This window comes from Lupinus angustifolius, chromosome LG11, assembly GCF_001865875.1.
Source record: "Lupinus angustifolius cultivar Tanjil chromosome LG11, LupAngTanjil_v1.0, whole genome shotgun sequence".
Lineage (NCBI taxonomy): Eukaryota > Viridiplantae > Streptophyta > Magnoliopsida > Fabales > Fabaceae > Lupinus > Lupinus angustifolius.
This window is the reverse complement of record NC_032019.1, coordinates 30,964,362-30,986,466: the sequence shown is the minus strand read 5'-3', so window position 1 is coordinate 30,986,466 and position 22,105 is coordinate 30,964,362. Positions and strand designations below refer to the sequence as shown.

The window sequence follows — 22,105 nt, the reverse complement described above, 5'->3', positions numbered from 1 at the left end:
TACAAATTTAATGCCTTCTAGGAGGCTTAAAAATAGAATTAAGTAGTTTTGATTTTCCTTTATTCACTTGAGGATATATAGGACAAAGGTTTAACATTATCAAACTAAAGAAACATTTTTTGCATATCCTATTTTGAGCATACCAAAACAGGTTATAAAATCAGAAACAAAATAACTTGTTTCACTTCTACTCCTCCCTTTTGTGCTCTTCTCACTAATACTTATCATCCATGTTATAGAATTAAAGATGTGATAGGATTTTATTATTAGTTTGTAATATTTAGTTTAGCTTAATTTAGGGTATCTAATTAAGACAAGAAAGAGTATTGCCTAGTTTGTTGGGATTTAGCTTAATATTTCCTTCCACGCATGATGTAATTAGCACACACCACTTGTATATATTACAATCACAATGAATGAAAAGAAGCAATAAAATCTGATATTTCCTCACAACCCAAATTCTAAATGTCTGGAAACTTATCCTTGTTGTCAATCCAAAATCCTCAGAAAACATTAGCTCTGAATTGTAATATTTTTCAACCACACACACACATATATAATTCTAAATAAAGAAATATTGTAGTTTTTTTTAGTTCCTAAGGTTTATGCTAAAAAAACTTTTTTGTGTTATAGGTTCTCATGTAACAACTTTATGGCACAAAACTGGGATAATCCAAAAAGAACCTTGTTTTAGAAAAGCTTGGCCACAAAACTTGAAGCTTCATTGCAAAGTCAAAGATGGAGGATCTAGATGTGAAGAACGTAAGAGAAATTATGTTATGAATGCAACCTCTGAAAAATCAAATGAATATGAAATCCAAGATCAAAAAAATAGTTGGGGCTCTTTCATAAATGCTTTGCATGTTTTCTTCAAGTTTATCAGACCAACGGCAACATTTTCTTTAGTAAGTTAAAGTTTTTAAGAGTTAATTCTATAATCAAGATAATTAATTTAGTTTATCTGCATGAATCTTAGAAAAATAATTTAATGGTTTTGGTTGTTTGTGTAGTTATTGGGAGCAACTCTTAATACTCTTATTGCCGTGGAGAAATTGTCAGATTTATCTCCAGCATATTTTATTGGTTTGTTGCAGGTGATATTTTCAATATCTATTTAAACCTTAGACTGTTTCAAACGTTGATCTTCTATATTAATAATGCTAAATCCTTTGAACTTTTTCCCTAAAATTTCTCATAATATTAAGTAAATGAGATATTAAATGGAAAAGTAAATACGTTTGAGAATATAAAAACATGGGAATGGTGTATCTCCTAAGGAAGATAAATTATCTCCTTCTGCCTGTGAAATCATGACATGTGTCATATTTCATCATTTTCTGTAAAAATATTTTTAAAAGTAAACAAAATAGCACACATGTCACATTTTTATTGACTAGAGGAGATAAATTATCTCCTAATATAAGGAGATACATTATTCTCTAAAAACATTCATTTTTTTATTTGCGTAATAAAGGAATGCTAGGGCTAAAATTGTAATATGATTTAGAATTATTCATTTGAAAAAACATTTTGACACCTTGTTCATGATCATCAGTATTATGTCCTGTCACTTTATAATACATTATCACGTATAAGTATAAAAAGTTATTGTATCCGGATAGACTTAACAATATTAGGTTGTTCACTAATAATTATAGTTTTAAGATAAAAGGTTTTTACATGTAATTTTGATATATATTAGAATTAAATAACTAGAATTTTTTCCAGCAAAGGTGCACTACACCCCAAATATTATAAAATTAAGAGGGTTCATACAGAAAAAGGTAAACAAACTACAAGTTCTTAAACCTATAGCTAGGCAATCATAGTCTATTCCTAGTGTACACTTCATAAATGAAGTTGAGAATGTCGTTCCAAGTAGTGTTTGTCCTAGTTTCCACTCCATAAGTAGTCAACTTGTCAGCACAACTATTTCTCTTCCTATAAATATGCGATATATGAAAGTTCAGTAAAGGTAGCTTGACTTTGCATATGGACCAATCGTTACTGACTTTCCAAGGCACATTAGTTCTACCATGGAAGATGCCCACCACAATGATTGAATCACACTCAAGACACAAATTCTTCCAACCGTATCTGAAAGCCATGTTGACTGCTTTAATTGCTAAATGTAATTCTGCGTAAATGACATGTTGGATGTCAAGGTATGAAGCAAAGCAAGCTAAGCAAACTCCATCATGATCCCTGCAAATTCCACCTTCACTAGCATAACCAAGATACCTATGAGCAGCCCCATCCGTATTAGCCTTGATTGAACCCTCCTTTGGGAACTTCCAAACCACCCCGATGATCCTAGGAGCCTTGCTAAGATTTAGAGAGATCTTAAACATTCTCACCAGTAGAAATTCATTCACAGTGCAAGAGACAATAGTAGTAGTTGAGCAATTTCTAGACATGGATGTTTCACTCTTGATCTTAGCAATTGCTTGGCACAAAGACATTTTTTTGTCATCAAATCTACTATGGTTTCTAAACAACCAGATATTACTTAAAGTGTGCAGCACACAGGCATATAAAACATCTTTCAATTGATGACTGCAATGAGTGCTACTATGCATTAAAATAGAAGAAATTGATTGAGTGTTCAAGTTTATAGAAAATGCATCCTGCACCCAGATTTATAAAGCATGAGCAAATTGATAGTGAAGAAACAAAAGATCTGGATGCTCCTGTCTAGCTTTGCAAAGGTTGCACATTGAAGCCATCACAAAGCCTTTCTTTTGAAGATTGTCATCAATAGACATTTTTCTATGCATGATCCTCCATGAAATGAAAGATTTAGATTACGGAATTGCTAAGGACCAAATCTGCTTGCACCAGTTTAGCTTAGCTGAGGGATTATTGACATAATTGAAAGTTGCCTTAGAGGAAAGCTCCCCATCAATGGAGTTCAACAAAACAAATATGTTCAGATTGTTTGATTTGGTTATTTTAGAAAATTTTCTAGTGAGATTAGGGAACAACCTTTTAAGAGGCCCTGGTATTCGCCACTTTGAATCCAATAAGAAATCTGCCACCTTTGCATGTAGAGAGGAGTGCAACTCTTGAGGAATTCCAAGAGAGTCAACCAAAGTATCACCAATCCAATTGTCCCTCCAAAAGTATATATTTTTTACATCCCCCACCAACCATTTTAATTTCTCATTGGCTTCTGACCAGTTGTCCTTAATACCATGCCAAATTGAAGACTTGAAGTACCTAATAGAGGGAGATCTACTACTACCAAATCTATCTCTATAGAAAATTGCCCATTCATGATTGGAGGTCCTCATGTCCCAAGTCAGTTTTAATAAAGCAACCTTATTCATCTTCTTTATAGATATGATTCTCAACCCTCCTTCATCAATAGGAGAACAAACTTTATGTCAGGCTACGATGACCATTTTTCTCACCCCTACATCTCTTGTCCATATGAAATTTCTCATACTTCTGTCTATATAGTTAAGAAATTGAAAAAGCCACTTATAGATGTGAAAGCTATAGACTAACATGCTTTGGATTATAGACCTCACCAACTCAACTCTACCCATGATGGATAAAGAGGAGCCTTTCCAAGTAGCCAATTTAGTTATGATTTTGTCTACTATATGCTGCAAATGAATCTTCTTTGGTTTTCCCTTAAAGAGAGGCACTCCAAGATAGTTGAAAGGAAGACACCTTACTGAGAAACCCAAGTTAGATGAAAGGGAAGCAATTCTTCTAGGATTTGTGTTAATAGTGTAAAATTTACACTTATTCTAGTTGATTTGCTAACCAGAAGCCTGAGCATACTCTAGTATTAAATTCTTGAGGAAAAGCAACTCCTTTTTCTTCCCCTTACAAAAGATTAAAATGTCATCAACATAAAGAACATGGCTTGGGGTTTGAAGCCTGTTTGGGCCAGAGATTGTGCTAAGCTTGTTGTCTCTAACTAGTTTCATGATTCCCCAACTTAACACATTTTCAACAAGGCAAAACAACAAGGGAGAGAAGGGGTCCCCTTGCCTAACTCCTCTACTGCACTTGAATAAGCCAACATTTCTCCCATTAACATTTATGGGCAGCCTTGCAGAGTGAAGGATGACTCTGATCCAGTGTGTGAATTTCTGGTGGAATCCAAAAACTTGAAGTGTATCTAATAGAAAATTTCAATCCATTGTGTCAAAAGTCTTCTTGATATCAAGTTTGATAGCAAGGTTACCCTCAAAAGTCTTGTGATCCAGCAATTTGATTGCCTCAGAAGCTAGACAAATACAATCTTGGATCATCCTATCTTTTATGAAACCTCTCTACAGATTAGAAATAATCCTAGGAGCAATAGTTCCTAACCTATTAGCCAACACTTCAGTTATAATCTTAAACTAAAAGTTAGTTAAGGTTATAGGTCTGAATTCCTCAATTCTTTCAGCACGTTGGCTCTTCGGAATCAAAATGACACTTTTGGAGTTTATGTTAGGCAGCAACCAACTTTGTTGAAAAAATTGTCTAAAAGAGTTGCACACTTCTGGATAGACCAAGTCCTAAAAACTTTGAAAAAAACACCCACCAAAGCCATTAGTGTTAGGTGCCCCATCACTGTTCATAACAAAGACTACTTCTTTGATTTCATCTTTTGAAGGTATTTTGGTTAGCAAGTTGTTTTAATCTTCAATAAACCAAGCTAGGGATCATCGACTAGATTAAGTTGTTAGGAGTGGCATTGTTTGAAGATGCAAACAGATCATTGTAGAAACTGAGCACATGATAAGCAATATCTTCCTGACTAGATAGGATATGATCACCTACTTTCAACATAGATATAGATTTTGTAGCTTGTCTAATCTTTGTCACCTTATGAAAGAAATTAGTATTGTTGTCCCATTGAGAATGCCAATTGATTTTAGCTTTCTCCTTCCAAAAGAGCTCTTCCATCATAAGAATTGTCATTAACTTGGATTGAGCTATATCTTTCTGGTCAAGTAACTCCTTAATGGGGCAAGATTCACCAATGCAGTTTTGAATTGTGTCTACATTCTTCTTGGTCAATTGAACTCTTAGGTGCACGTTACTAAAGACATTTGTGTTCCAAGGTTTAAAGTCTTTCTTCATATTTCTCAACTTTTGAGAGAGAACAAACATAGGACAACCCAAAATATCAGTTTTCCAACTATCCTCAACAAGTCTTCTAAAGTTGACATTTTGAAGCCGCATCTTGCAAAATCTGAAAGGATTAAACCTAATATTGTTTTCCGAGGATGAATGAAGCAGTAAAGGATGATGATCAGAAGCTAATCTTGGAAGAGTGCAACAAGAGACCTAATTTCAAGTATTGATCAAATCCTCATTGTAAATGGATTTGTCAAGCCTTTTTTAAGTTAAGGTAGTACCCCATCTCCTGTTAGACCAAGTAAATTGAGCTCCTAAGGTGCTTAAGTGGAATAATCCAACATTGTCAGTGAAGGCCTGAAAATCATTGCAACGAGTTCTAGCCAACAATCTAGAACTTCTACATTCATGAGCATCAAGTACAACATTGAAATCACATACAACACTAGGGATCGGGTTTAGTAGACATGATATTATGCACATAATCCCAGAGAAGCCTTCATTGTAAAAAATTGTTGTGGGCATAAACAATATAGATGCAAATAATCTGATTCTCTAAACCAACTTCTATAGTTATATGTTGGTCACACTTAACCAATACATTAGGAGTTATATCAATGTTACACAGGCCTCATAAAGTGGGTAATTGGTTGCCTCTATTATTAACCAGACAAAGCTTTAAATTCTTTTCCCTCCAAACACTGGGACTGAATGAGTTTGATGGGATCATAGGCTCAACAATAAACACCAAGCGTAGTTTATTTGACAAACATAGGTTCTTTAGAAATAACTGTGTATTTAGATTTCCAAATCCTCTACAATTTCAATACAACACTTTTATTGAGCACTGTTAAGGTAACCACCCCTATGGGTGTGATGCATTTTCCCATTGTTGCTCCTTTTTCTTAGTTTTTTCTTTTGAGATTTTGTAAGCACTAGAATGAAGCCCTCATCCACCTCCTCTATTGCATTTTCATCTTCTTAGAGCCTCCCAACAATTCTCATGTTATTAGTAGCCACAAGGTTAACTAACTCAAATGTTTCTTGAACAATTATATTGTCACTTGTAGACTTATTAGAATCATCATCATCTGTTGAAGAAAACTTTCCACTAGCACTCTAAGAGTTGTCTTTGGTTCATTATATTTGGTGGTGTAAGCTCCTATTTATCCAACTCATCAAGGTTTGTTTCCACTCTATTGTCAATCTCAAGATTTATAAATAACTCATTTACCTTCCTAGCTTTAGAAGTTTCTGCTACAGGGTCAATTTCATGCACCTCTTTTGCCTTTTGCTCTTTCCCCACATTGTTCTATTTTTTAGTAGTGTGCTTTGTTGTGTCCTCTGCATCATTTTTCATATTTTCTCTACGACAATTAGTCAGTGTATGACCAATAGCTTGGCACCCTTAACAGAAATCTAGAAAGCTTTCATACTCTACGAGTACAAAAAAAAAAAGCAAAGCGTCCCCCTTCTACAAGAATCTTATCAGGAAGTTTTGATATAGATTGAGATTCATCAACACTTTTGCATAGTGTCCGAAAGATCTGTTAGTGGTTGCATCATCCAATGAAATGGGTGTACCTATTCCACCTGTTATAGAGTAGATTATCCATGGACTCTAGTACTCTTGTGGAAGGTTATGTATTCTGACCCCAACATTGTGTGTGAGAGAGCTTTTGTAGGTTGGGGTTGAAGTCTGGTGTCCAGAGAAACATTATGAGAAAACTCGGCTTCAAACTCCATAAACCCACATAGCAGACACTTCTCAAATCTTCCATGGAAGAAAAATAAAATTCATAAAATCCTTTTTCCAAGTGAGATCATGGACCATTTTCCAAGTGAGATCATGGACCATTTCCAATCATATTCCACAAAGATGTTAGTTTATTTTTCAGATATGCAAACTTCAAGGTGGTGTTACCTTTAAAAAGTATTAACATGCCATAAAGGTGGCACTTGCACTTTTCAAACCCTCTTGATAGTAAGATTCCAGGATTTTTATAGCAATGCCAACCCCTTTGATGCAGGGTTGAGGTAGTTATGAAGTGTAGATGTCACATGTGTTTCTAAGTGCTTGAATGAATGATTTTTTCCCTGCAGAGGTTGGTGCTTTTGCTAGATATTTGGGACAAGGTCACCACCACCCAAAAAGTTCCAAGGAATAACAGTATTTGAGGAGCTCGTGACGAAGTTGATGATGGAAGAAGGAGGAAGTTCAAGAAGTTTGGGTCAAACCTAGTAGAGCCATTTGTCGACATTTTTTTTTTTCCATTTCCAACTAGAAATTAAAATAGACAACAAATGCGATTAAAAACGCTGAGATTGGTTTTCATTTCTTTAAGTATCCCAATGACTTAACTCACATAAATTATCTATACATTGATTTCATCAACATCATTTATATCGAACATTGATAGTGATCAAATGCAAAAATCAACAACTCATTTCCCCTCAACCAATTCCCGTAATGATTAACAGTGAGTTGTAATAAGCTTAGGTGTTATCTTGACCTATCAATATAACTCTATACCTATAAATTAGACTCACTAGATGATACATTCTAATTCAGACTAAAATATATGATTTCCGACAATACATTCAATATCTAAAATCATGTTTTATGTGATCAAACTAAAACAAAAATTAAGAACACGAATAAACTATAGAAATCATTGCATCAATATTAATATAGTGAAATGGGTCAAAATTGATATATCGAAGTGAATAGTTATATCTAACCCCAATAAAAAATGAGTTAGTTACTCATTTCATGGAAGCAACAAAGTGGAGAAGAGAACATGAAGACCTTTCATGGAAGAACACCATGGTGAGATCCACAAGGTTGCAATGCCTTCAATCATCAAGTCTCCATTTTCAATAGGTAACATAAGCCCTTAAACTAAAAGCCTAAACCTAAGAAATAGAAAATGAAAAAAGGAATTTAAGGAATGTCATATCCAAAATTTTGTCTCCATTTTTGTCTCATTCTCACTGAGCAGGCTACGTCTCACTCAACGAGAGCAAAATTGTTCATTTCACCAGTGTGACCCTTCATATAGAAGTTCCATATGTTAGGAATATGATATCCAAAAGTCTTCTTGATCTAGCAATGAACGAATGTAGTGTTACAATTTTTATCAGACAACTCTGGTTTGAATCTCTCGCTTAATTTTCCTTCCAAATATATCAAATGGTAAAATCTTAACTATGACACATTGTTAATAGCATGCATGCATAAACAAATTATACTCAGACTGATTCAATTAAGTACACAAATAATCAATTGAGGTCAAAAAGTACTGTCAAATAATACAAAATATGAATAAATTTTACACTTACTAGTTCCTCTCATGTGGAAAGGTAAGATGATAAGCTCATGTTAGAGTCTCTGGTTATGTTTTGGATTGGTTTCCGGATCTGAAATTTAAATTGTATTATGAATATAAAACGTATGTCTACAAAGGGCTTCATATGAATATTCTGATGCCTTCTATGTTCTAGACGATTTGAAGTGTAAAGTTTATCTAAGAAGATCCATATAACATTTATTGATAATGATATGAAATATGATATCATGTTATATTGAAGATGAATATATAGGATTCCTTCTAACCGACAATATGGTGTATAAAAACTCTAAACGATGTACTAACAAGTAAAATGGTAAAGGGTTATCGTATCCACATAGACTTGCTAAATCTAGCCTTTCAATAATTAAGTCACTATTCTAAGCTAATTTTCAAATGTGTTTTTGATGTTGTTTGGTTAATATGTAAAATTACAATAACTAAAGATGTTGGAATTTAGATGTGTGATTGATTTCATATTCATTTCAGTAACTTTGGTGATGATCGAGCAAACAAACAAGTATGACTCTTACACAATATTGGACCTCAAAATCGCTAAAAACTAATATTTTAGTCAATTTAGCAAGTCATAAAATAAAGCTAACAATCTTACATATGAGATCAATAATTATGACTCATATACACACGTATATGTCTAGTAATCTATGCATATAAGTTGAGTTTAGTGCACTCCTCAATTGTGTTAGTGGCCAATGTCTTGGTCTATACTAAGTCTTTACCAAAATAGTTCTATGTCTAACAACTATAATGATAAAATTAAGCTATATGAACTATCCAGCATACCTCTATGTCTAGTAATCTATGTCATCTAGTTTGAGAGTTATTCAATGTTTACATGAATCTATGTTAAGCAATTATATGAACATAGGCATGTATTGTGACAATTGAGCATAAAACTATGTCTAGTGATATACAAAAAGGGTGAATTACATGCATTGAACTATTGAACCAAGTTTTTTCACTAAGTTCATTTCCTAAAGCATACCAATCAATATGTCAACATCATAGTAAGCATTAAGCATGACAACAATAATTAATGAAAAATAAACTTCCATTTATTCATATCAAATTCCAAATATTATAATGATGAATAATAAGACCAGTCCCAGCAAGAGAGCAACCTAACTAATCATTTTCAAACATAACAAGGTAAAAGAGCAATTCCTAAAATCATAAGTCACGGAGAAGTGTCAGCTTCTCCATCAATGTACAACAACTTCATCACTCATACTCTCTCACTTTTACATCATATTTCCAACTCATAAATCTAAGAACTAGAGAAATTAGAAAACGTCATAAGAAGTATCACAAAACAAGTTTCCAACTCTCTAGCTACTGATTATGGGATCCAATATATCTTTTTCGACATCTTGGACCTCTTTTTATCAACCATTTTCCATTTTGGCACCTGCGCTGAGCGTAGGGACGATGCGCTCAGTGCACCTCCTTTTCTAACCCGACTCTTCACCTAGGCTTGGTGCGCTTAACGCACCATCCACACTAAGCATGGCTTGCCCTTGGCGCAACACTTGTATTGGACGCACCTCAACTAACTTGTGGTGTTTGCTTGTTTTGTTCCATTTGACACCATTATTTGTCTATATTGTCCATTTTATGTCTTAAAATGTCAAGGAAACTCAAATCATAGGATTGGTATAAATATTCATCAAAACTTTAATTATAAATGTATAAAATGTATATTTAAAATTAAAAGTTGTTAAATTAACCTTATGAATTAAGTTAATTTTTACACTTAATAATTACGGAAATCATCATTAACGAATTTATATCTTCCAAGATACGATCCAAATATAAAAGATGAAGCTATCTGACTCTACCCAAATCTTGAGTAGGTAAAAGAGATATCATTAGCAAAACATATACCTAACGAATGAGAAATCCTATTATTTGTACAGCATATTAAGGAATATAATAAGAGGTACCTTAAGCTCACTTAACATACAATGATCATAAAATCAACTCATAATCAAAGCACAACCTCAGAGCATTATTGTTAAAAAAAAATGCATTCTCTGGGGCTTGAAAATAGAACCAAGTAGGTTTGATTTCCCTTTATTCACTTATGGTATATAGAGCGAAGGATTAACCTTATTAAACTAAACAAACATTTTCTCCATATACTATTTTGAGCATACCAAAGCAGGTTATAAAATCAGAAACAAGATAACTTCTTCTACTTCTACTCCTCCTCCTTGTGCTCTTCTCACTAATACTTATCATCCAAATGAGAACCCTAAACGTTTGGTAACTTATCCTTGTTGTCAATAATCCAAAAAACTCATAGAAAACATTCCCTCTGAATTGTACTATTCTTCAACCACGCACACATATATAATTCTAGATAAAGAAATATTGTTGTTTTTTCAGTTCCTAAGGTTTATGCTAAAAAACATTTTTGTACTACAGGTTCTCATTTAACAACCTTATGGCATAAAACTGGGATAATCCAAAAAGAACCTAGTTTTATGAAATCTTGGCCACAAAATTTGAAGCTTCATTGCAAAGTCAAAGAAGGAGGATCTAGATGTGAAGAACGCAAGAGAAAATATGTCATAAATGCAACCTCTGGAAAATCAAATGAATATGAAATCCAAGATCAAGATCAAAAAAATAGTTGGGCTTCTTTCATGAATGCTTTGCATGTTTTCTTCAAGTTTATCAGACCAACTGCAACAATTGCTTTAGTTAAGTTAATGTTTTTTAAGAGTTAATTCTTTAATAACATAATTAAATTAGTTTATCCGCATGAATCTTAGAAAAAGATTTTAATGGTTTTGGTTTGTTTGTATAGTTACTGGGAGCAGGTCTTACCACTCTTACTGCCGTGGAGAAATTTTCAGATATATCTCCAGCATATTTTATTGGTTTGTTGCAGGTGATATTCCTAATATGTTGATTATATGATAACTGAAAAAACACTTTACACGTATTTTTTCTATTTAATACCTTGACTGTTTAAAATGTTGATCTTCTATATTAATAATATGCTAAATCCTTTGAATATTTTTTCCTAAAACTTCTCCTAATATTAAGTAAATGAAATAGTAAATGGAAAAGTAAAGTTTTAATATGATTCAGAATTATCATTTGAAAACATTTTTGGCACTTTGTTCAGTATGTGTCCTGTCACTTTAGAATAGTTTGTAATGGTACCTCGTTGTTAGTTAAATTCTTTTCCACTATGTGTTTAAAATAATTCTAAATTAGAATAGTCAATACATCCTGCATTGACAACTGTTAGTGAGTTGACTATTATCAATAATATATAAGATGTCAAAGTCATTGAATAATAAGAAATGTATCATTCAAAGTTCAAACAATACTTTTATAGTAATATAGTGTTAGAAGTCTTATAGGAGATATCAACCCAAAAGAGTAAATGAAAAACAATTATAGGTTAAGTAGTACATTAACTTTATTATGATATTAAATGTGAGACTCATAACATTGTTGCTTTCTTTAAGGACTGATATTCATGACAACTTTCATTTTATTGACAATGTTTAATTATAATAGTCATTTCTCTTTTGTCAATTTCACTCACTTATCATTATTTGGTAATATATCTTAATCCAATATATATATATTGCATTTTTTGACATAATTTTCAATGAAAAACAACAATTGTTAAGACTAAGTAAATAAGAAGAGTTCAACCCAAAAAAATAATATATTAGCTAGGATAGTCTTATGGCTCAAGTATAATATATGTTGTGTTTGTTATTCAATGTGAAACTTCTATTGGAGAGCATCATAAATAAATTTTATCTTTGTTACCTTATCTATGTACCAGAAATATTTTGTCCTTAAAATACCTTATTGCTATTTTATAATGTATTTTCCTCTTTAAATTGTTAGGTTCTACTTTGTGTAACTTCATTAATACTTTTGTGATCTCTACTTTAGGTTCTGGTGGTTTCGTCCTGCATGCAAATTTTTATGATTGGATTGAATCAATTATATGACGTTGAAATAGACAAGGTATGAAACTTAATGATACACATAAACAATCCAGAGAGGTAAATTATTTATTGTCTATTTTGTAATTTGAAATTTTCTTGTCATAGAAGATGATATGGTAGAATTATATTATATAGTTTGTCAATGAAGTAAATAAAGAGGATATTTCGGTAACGTGCCTATGTGCTATGTGAACACAAGCATATATGTACTAAAACTCAGACATGTAAATCTCTTCAGCAGTTTATTTGATTTGGCTACCAAACTCAAGTTTACTAATACATAATTCGATTTTTTTAACATATGCATCCCATAAACCTTAATTAGTTTTTTATTTCCTCTAATAACTACTTAATCATCAGCAACATTAGCTAATTTAAAATACAACTATCCTCCTTTATCTCTTGTTTATTATTCATCATTTCACCGGACCGTAATCATTTCCAGTACTAAATAGTCCAGTATTAAATCTAGATTTTGACACATGTCACACAAAAAAATTAATTGTTTGCATGAACGATTCAATTTAAGGCAACAAAAATAAAATAATAAAAATCGTTTGAATTTATTTGAAATACACTATTATAAAAAGTCTTATATTATTTAGGATTGAAGTAGATCTAAATATCTTGTTTTCCATAGTTAGAAACAATATGTGGGCCTAGGACTAGAAATGAGTCGAACTAGAATTTAGCTAAATTTAACTCGATAAGAATTTGCTCAGCTCAAAACTCGATTCGAGTTCGATACAAGTTATTTTTTTAGCTCGAGTTCGGCTTGATTAACGTTCATAAACTGTTCGGTTCAGTTCTAATTGGTTCATTTGGACAATGCAAATAATTAACTCATTTTTAAAAATACTACAAAATGTTTATATAAATATAACCTTGTTTACATATATTGTAATAATAATAAATATAAGAAATAATGCATGAGTCATGATATAATAACAATAAACATAAAAAATAGTTTCTACATATCGAGCCAGCTCATAAACCTAACGAGTCGAACTATATCTAGCTCAAGTTCGGATCGTTTATTTACCGAGTTCAATTTCCAGTTCAAGTTCCCTCATTTGGTTGATGAACCAAGTTTATTGAGTTAAATAACGAGTCGAGTTTCGAATAAATACTGAGTTGGTTTAGTACATTCTCAACTCTATATGGGCCTAGAACCCATGAGTCTAGGACATTGGAATGATGTATTAGCATATGTATATGTACTCTCCTACAAATTCTTATCGAGTTTGCTAGAACTTGTAATTCCAATATTTAATAATATATTGATAGTTAATTAATATTTCTACTGATATAAATATAATTGACCGAATTTTGTTAATAAATTATTTTGCCTTTTCATCTTCTATTTATTTAATTACTTATAGTCAATATTACACAACACTCTTTTCCACTACACCAACTAAGTTGTGGTGATCTAGAAATTTTCATGATGGTTTAGGAAAAGGAAAAAGAAAAAAGGTAATTTGATGCTGGAACTTGGAGAACAAGAACCGAATTAATGGTTTTTTAAAGCACTTTTAATGATGACATTTGGGGTGTGAAATGAAAAACATTAATGAGGACTCACACAAACAAAACTCATATACACGTGTATGCACCACCACTTCCTATGCCGCTGTCCGGTAGGCCGACAGGCTTGGCTTAGCTCATATTCGGGCTTGGGCCCAACAAATTTTTAAACAAAATTCTTCTTAATTTTTACTTTTGGACGTGTGGTTGACCAAGTCAACACACGTGTAGCATGCATGTGACTAAATCATCATATAGTTAGAGAGTAAGGAGAGTAGGGAGGAAGAACTAGTCATGGTAGAGGACAATCTGGTCGTGTGACACAATCTTGCATCTGAGCTATCAGATCGAGGTGGTCATTGGAGACATCAGACTATAAATAGAGGTATTCTCCCTTTATATTTTCTCATCACAGTTGAGTGCAATTCCTCAACTCTTTCTTCCTCCCCCATGATCTCTGACGATACAGTTTTGGTCAACTTCTCTCTTTTTCTTTTTGTGGTACTAGAATTGACATGTGCGTAGAAATTATGGAAATTCCAATAACTAACATTGATAGTCAGATTTTGAGAAAATAGAGTTGACACAGACGATACTATGTGTATTTCAAGAATTGACAAAAATATCCGTCATGTGGGTACCTACTAAATTACCTATAATGGGTACCCGCAAGAATAACATTGGGTGAGAATGAATATCATGATACTTGCCCTGCATATATCTTGATATTTATAAATTTATTTTTTAATTAAATAATTTATATATATATATATATTACACTTTTTATTATTTTATATTTATATACTATCTATTTTATTATTTGTAATGAATTTTTAGTGATTGAAACATAATCATAAATTTAAAATATTCATAAATTTTATTATTCATATAATAATTATTTTATAAATTTATTATTACAAAATATATAAATCTATATTTAAACTTAAAAATGTGCTAGGTATCCGGAACATTCACTACCCATGCGAGTATCCATAATTAGTATGGGAAAGCACTATGTGTACCCATATCCTATTGTCATTCCCTTCCTACAGATTTTGATGTGTAAGAGAAGATTAACTTGATATTTCAATTTCAACATTTTACTTTTATTTAAAATTAATATATTATTTTAAAACAATTATGAATGTTTCTTCATATTTTTATAATTTAATTAATTTTAATTATAAATTATAATTAAATATTATTATCATATCTAAACTTTAAGTCAAAATCCACGGTGGATTGTCTTATTATTGGTAATGCTAAATGTTTTATTGCAGATAAATAAGCCATATCTTCCATTGGTATCCGGAGAATTACCCTTCAAGAATGGTGTCATTATTGTTGCGTCATCTTTTATTCTGGTACCATAGATAGAATTATCATTTAGCAACTTTGATACGCATAATGTTTCCTGTTTGATTTTCCAATGGTCATTTATATAATTTTTAGCTTCTATTAGTTTTAAGGAACCAATTATCTTCGTTGTCGGTAAATTATATAGTAAAAATTTGGACATATGAATAGTTAATTACATGTCGTTTGTTTAATTTTCTTAATACATCTAGTAGTTTAAAATCTAAATCTTTATGGTAAAGCTTTGATGATAATATTAGATTATTACTTCCTGACTGATTAGGGAGAATATTTTCGGCTCTAAATATGTATACCTCTCCTTATATCTTTTATTTTTATTGGTCAGAAGAGTAAAACATGAATTTAATATATATTAGTTTTATATTTTCCAACCAATAAGAATAAAAGAGTACATGAAGTGATAAAAATCTTGAGACAACAATTGTTCTTTGAAATTGATACAATATGTGTTCCTTTTTCAGCTAGAACATTAATTTTTTTAAACTTGTTTTTCCTGCTCATATAATCTTGTTTATAAGCCTATCATTATTCAACCCATCTAGGGTATTTTAGGAGAGGTTTCTAACTACTAACAAAGTTTCATGCGATCCCTTACCTTATCCTCAGAATTCTTGTTGTGATTTTATCAGTAAAACAATGTTATTTTCCAATCAAAATCTTAGGACATAATGTTTATCTTTAAGGTGATAGTTAAGTTTGTGTTGTCCTTTTTCCAAAGATATTATAGTGTTCAAGATAATATTGATATTATTTAATTTTTAATGAAACAAATAACTTCAATTAGGAAGAAGAATGAGGCTTATTTTTTTGTTCTCTTTTACAGGGTCATTTGTTTCCGTGGATTATTGGTTCTTGGCCATTATTTTGGACCTTTGTCTTCAGCTCTTCGCTTGCAGTCGCTTATTGTGCAGACGTGAGTTAATTAAAATTGCATTTGAACTTTCTATTTTGCTTAACAAAGGTTAGTATAGTTTGAATAAATTTAATTAAGCTCACGAACCATCATCGAGTCTTAGATAATGAAAAGAGTCACATTAATATAGTTTCTTTAAAATTCATGAGATCGAGTCAAAGATAAAATAACAAAAATTGAAGGTGGAGACTAACTTGTGAACTGCAAGTTAATTCCCATCAATGCAAACTGTTTTTTTGTCATTGCATCCTTATTCTTATCCATCAAATTCTTGACTGATTAGCATTTTAGTATAATAATCGTGATCTAGCAGTACGACTTCTGTTTAGTATAGAGTTGTGATCCACCAGTACGACTTATGGTAGTTAGGAAGTCGAATTACACCATAACGATTTCGTTTAGTTTAGAAGTTGTTTGGTAGAAGTACGACTTCTGTGTACCTTAGATCCAAGTTGACAAGTAGATTATTATTTCTAAGTTTCAATAACTCGAGATAAATGCAAGTTGATCTCATGGTTTGTGAGTTTTGACAATTATAATAATATTTATTTCGTTGCATAAGAATCATGTTTTAGACAAAGCATAGTGGACCATTTCTCTCTCATGTTGCTTTACTGCTATTAGAAACTTAGACTTTTATTTTAGAAAACACAGTACTTCTCTAAGATGACTTCTAAAAAATTTCCAAAACGGTATCTGGTTATCAAATTTTTTCATCCAACGACAAATAAAGTGCATTCAGAGACCTAATCTGACGATTGATGGGGTAGAGCTTTCTAAGTTAACTGACTCACAAGTTAGTAGTCTGGATTGCGCTTTTTTAGAGGAAGAAATAAAAGAAGCAGTTTGGAGTTGTAGTAGTGACAAGAGTCTGAGTCTAGATGGTTTCAATTTCAAATTTTATTAGGAATTTTGAGAACTTCTCAAGTATGATATTGGTTGCTTTGTGAAAGATTTCCAATCGAATGGTAAAACTCTCAAGTGTTGAATTCTTCTTTTATTGCGTTGATTCCCAAGATCAAAAATCTCAGCAAAGTCTAAGATTTTAGGCCAATTTCTCTTGTGGGGTCATTGTATAAGATTATTCCTAAAATTTTGGCAGGGAGGTTGAAAAAGGTGGCGGGTTCCTTAATATCATCTCCGCAATCAGCTTTTCTTCATGATCGCAATATTTTAGACGCAATGGTGGTGATCAATGAGGTTATCCATCTAGCTAAGAAAGATAGGGGTAGTTGACTTCTTTTTAAGGTGGATTTTGAAAAAGCTTATGATTCGGTCACTTGGAAATTCTTGGATTATATGCTTCATCCTTTTACACTTTTTATTATTTTATATTTATATACTATCTATTTTATTATTTGTAATGAATTTTTAGTGATTGAAACATAATCATAAATTTAAAATATTCATAAATTTTATTATTCATATAATAATTATTTTATAAATTTATTATTACAAAATATATAAATCTATATTTAAACTTAAAAATGTGCTAGGTATCCGGAACATTCACTACCCATGCGAGTATCCATAATTAGTATGGGAAAGCACTATGTGTACCCATATCCTATTGTCATTCCCTTCCTACAGATTTTGATGTGTAAGAGAAGATTAACTTGATATTTCAATTTCAACATTTTACTTTTATTTAAAATTAATATATTATTTTAAAACAATTATGAATGTTTCTTCATATTTTTATAATTTAATTAATTTTAATTATAAATTATAATTAAATATTATTATCATATCTAAACTTTAAGTCAAAATCCACGGTGGATTGTCTTATTATTGGTAATGCTAAATGTTTTATTGCAGATAAATAAGCCATATCTTCCATTGGTATCCGGAGAATTACCCTTCAAGAATGGTGTCATTATTGTTGCGTCATCTTTTATTCTGGTACCATAGATAGAATTATCATTTAGCAACTTTGATACGCATAATGTTTCCTGTTTGATTTTCCAATGGTCATTTATATAATTTTTAGCTTCTATTAGTTTTAAGGAACCAATTATCTTCGTTGTCGGTAAATTATATAGTAAAAATTTGGACATATGAATAGTTAATTACATGTCGTTTGTTTAATTTTCTTAATACATCTAGTAGTTTAAAATCTAAATCTTTATGGTAAAGCTTTGATGATAATATTAGATTATTACTTCCTGACTGATTAGGGAGAATATTTTCGGCTCTAAATATGTATACCTCTCCTTATATCTTTTATTTTTATTGGTCAGAAGAGTAAAACATGAATTTAATATATATTAGTTTTATATTTTCCAACCAATAAGAATAAAAGAGTACATGAAGTGATAAAAATCTTGAGACAACAATTGTTCTTTGAAATTGATACAATATGTGTTCCTTTTTCAGCTAGAACATTAATTTTTTTAAACTTGTTTTTCCTGCTCATATAATCTTGTTTATAAGCCTATCATTATTCAACCCATCTAGGGTATTTTAGGAGAGGTTTCTAACTACTAACAAAGTTTCATGCGATCCCTTACCTTATCCTCAGAATTCTTGTTGTGATTTTATCAGTAAAACAATGTTATTTTCCAATCAAAATCTTAGGACATAATGTTTATCTTTAAGGTGATAGTTAAGTTTGTGTTGTCCTTTTTCCAAAGATATTATAGTGTTCAAGATAATATTGATATTATTTAATTTTTAATGAAACAAATAACTTCAATTAGGAAGAAGAATGAGGCTTATTTTTTTGTTCTCTTTTACAGGGTCATTTGTTTCCGTGGATTATTGGTTCTTGGCCATTATTTTGGACCTTTGTCTTCAGCTCTTCGCTTGCAGTCGCTTATTGTGCAGACGTGAGTTAATTAAAATTGCATTTGAACTTTCTATTTTGCTTAACAAAGGTTAGTATAGTTTGAATAAATTTAATTAAGCTCACGAACCATCATCGAGTCTTAGATAATGAAAAGAGTCACATTAATATAGTTTCTTTAAAATTCATGAGATCGAGTCAAAGATAAAATAACAAAAATTGAAGGTGGAGACTAACTTGTGAACTGCAAGTTAATTCCCATCAATGCAAACTGTTTTTTTGTCATTGCATCCTTATTCTTATCCATCAAATTCTTGACTGATTAGCATTTTAGTATAATAATCGTGATCTAGCAGTACGACTTCTGTTTAGTATAGAGTTGTGATCCACCAGTACGACTTATGGTAGTTAGGAAGTCGAATTACACCATAACGATTTCGTTTAGTTTAGAAGTTGTTTGGTAGAAGTACGACTTCTGTGTACCTTAGATCCAAGTTGACAAGTAGATTATTATTTCTAAGTTTCAATAACTCGAGATAAATGCAAGTTGATCTCATGGTTTGTGAGTTTTGACAATTATAATAATATTTATTTCGTTGCATAAGAATCATGTTTTAGACAAAGCATAGTGGACCATTTCTCTCTCATGTTGCTTTACTGCTATTAGAAACTTAGACTTTTATTTTAGAAAACACAGTACTTCTCTAAGATGACTTCTAAAAAATTTCCAAAACGGTATCTGGTTATCAAATTTTTTCATCCAACGACAAATAAAGTGCATTCAGAGACCTAATCTGACGATTGATGGGGTAGAGCTTTCTAAGTTAACTGACTCACAAGTTAGTAGTCTGGATTGCGCTTTTTTAGAGGAAGAAATAAAAGAAGCAGTTTGGAGTTGTAGTAGTGACAAGAGTCTGAGTCTAGATGGTTTCAATTTCAAATTTTATTAGGAATTTTGAGAACTTCTCAAGTATGATATTGGTTGCTTTGTGAAAGATTTCCAATCGAATGGTAAAACTCTCAAGTGTTGAATTCTTCTTTTATTGCGTTGATTCCCAAGATCAAAAATCTCAGCAAAGTCTAAGATTTTAGGCCAATTTCTCTTGTGGGGTCATTGTATAAGATTATTCCTAAAATTTTGGCAGGGAGGTTGAAAAAGGTGGCGGGTTCCTTAATATCATCTCCGCAATCAGCTTTTCTTCATGATCGCAATATTTTAGACGCAATGGTGGTGATCAATGAGGTTATCCATCTAGCTAAGAAAGATAGGGGTAGTTGACTTCTTTTTAAGGTGGATTTTGAAAAAGCTTATGATTCGGTCACTTGGAAATTCTTGGATTATATGCTTCATCCTTTTGGATTCCCAGCAAAATGGAGATTATGGATTAATGTTTGCTTGACTTCGACGTTTATGTCCATTTTAGTCAATGGCTCTCCTTCTGATCTATTTTCGGTTTCTAAAGGAATTAGATAGGGAGATCATATGGCACATTTCCTTTTTTTTTTTACTGGTAGCAGAAGGTTTTGCTGGTTTGGTTAGAAAAGGAAGAAGTAGTAGTTTGTTTGAAGGATATAAAATAGGGAGGAATAATGTGGAAGTAACTGGTCTGCAGTTTCCTAATGACACTATTATTATTTGTACCCCGAAAGATCACAATATTTGGTGTATCAAAAGTGTCCTTATGTGTTTTAAGATGGTTTCAAGTCTGAAGGTTAATTTCAACAAGAGCTCCTTGATTGGCATAGGGTTTTTTCATAATCTCCTCACAACATCAACTTCTTTCCTTTATTTTAAGATTGGTTCCATTCCTTTTCTATATCTTGGAATTCTGATTGGGGCTAATCCGGGCAACTATTCAACATGACAGAATGTAATTGAGAAGGTTTCTAATAGATTTGCATTATGGAAGTGCAAGTATATATCGATTGGTGGAAGAGTAGTTCTTATTAATTAGGTAAGTTCAAATTTGCCAATTTATATGCTTTCTCTTTTTAAGGGTCCAAAAAAGGTAATTCTAAAGTTGAACTCTCTTGTGAGAAATATTCTATGGAGCAATAAGAGAGGAGTAAGAGGTGTCCGCTGGATTGCTTGGACTGACGTGTATAAGCCTAAGAAAGTTGGTGGTTTGGGAATCAAAGATCTATCTCAGTTTAATGATGCTCTTTCGGGAAAGTGGAAGTGAAAATGACTTACAAAACCTGATGCTTTGTAGGTTAGAGTGTTGAATTCAAAGTATAATAGTGAGAGGATTTTTTATCTTTTTACCTTCATTGTTAATTTTGTGGAGGGATTTGGTAAAGATTGGTTATTCTCAAGGTCTTGATTATAATTGGATTGAGGATATCTATTGGAAAGAAATTGGTGATGGGTTGCATACTCATTTTTGGATAGATACTTGGTTTGGTCAAAGAAACCTTAAAGACATTTTCCAAGATTATACTTACTTGCTTTGGATAATAAGGCTATTGTGGGGGATGGCATGACGGGAGGTGGACTTGGAACATCCAGTGGCGGAGAAGATTATTCAACTGGGAGGAAGAATTAGTTAGGTGTCTATACGATAGTACTCAGAACCATGCTTGCAATTGTGGTGTTGGTGACAAGTGGAGATGGAGTCTTGATAGCTCTAGTAGTGATGTTCTCAAAACTTCTTATCTTGCTCAATTGTATCCAGTTTCAGTCCAGTCATGTAATACCCTTAATTTATGCTGGATTAATTGTGCTCCTTCAAATGTTTTATGCTTAATTTGGAAAGTTATCAGAAATAGAGTTGCAACAAAAATTGAGCTTCATAAGAGAAATATTGTTAGGAATGATGATTTGAGGTCTATTACTGTGTATGTTGCATAATGAACATTTAGATCATATATTTCTATCTCGCCATTTTTCTAATAATGTTTGGAAAGGGTTCTATTGTGGCTCCATCTTCAAATTAGTATGCCAAATACTAGTCACTTCAGATTCATGAATCCTTATGCAAAACTGGCAAAATGAAATTTTTGTGGAAAATATTATGGTTTGTTGTTATCTAGTCAATTTGGAGTATAAAGAATGATGTAATTG

At 31.8% G+C, this 22,105-nt stretch overlaps 1 protein-coding gene across 1 annotated transcript in view; it reads left to right on the top strand.

Moving 5' to 3' along the window:
* Window positions 1-22,105, top strand: part of LOC109359166 (naringenin 8-dimethylallyltransferase 2, chloroplastic-like) — a 45,819-nt gene that overhangs the window by 4,672 nt on the left and 19,042 nt on the right. The window contains exons 3-7 of the mRNA XM_019603730.1: window positions 634-905; window positions 1,011-1,094; window positions 12,384-12,458; window positions 15,247-15,330; window positions 16,167-16,256. Coding sequence (XP_019459275.1) covers window positions 634-905; window positions 1,011-1,094; window positions 12,384-12,458; window positions 15,247-15,330; window positions 16,167-16,256 — 605 coding nt within the window. The remainder of the gene's footprint in view (window positions 1-633; window positions 906-1,010; window positions 1,095-12,383; window positions 12,459-15,246; window positions 15,331-16,166; window positions 16,257-22,105) is intronic.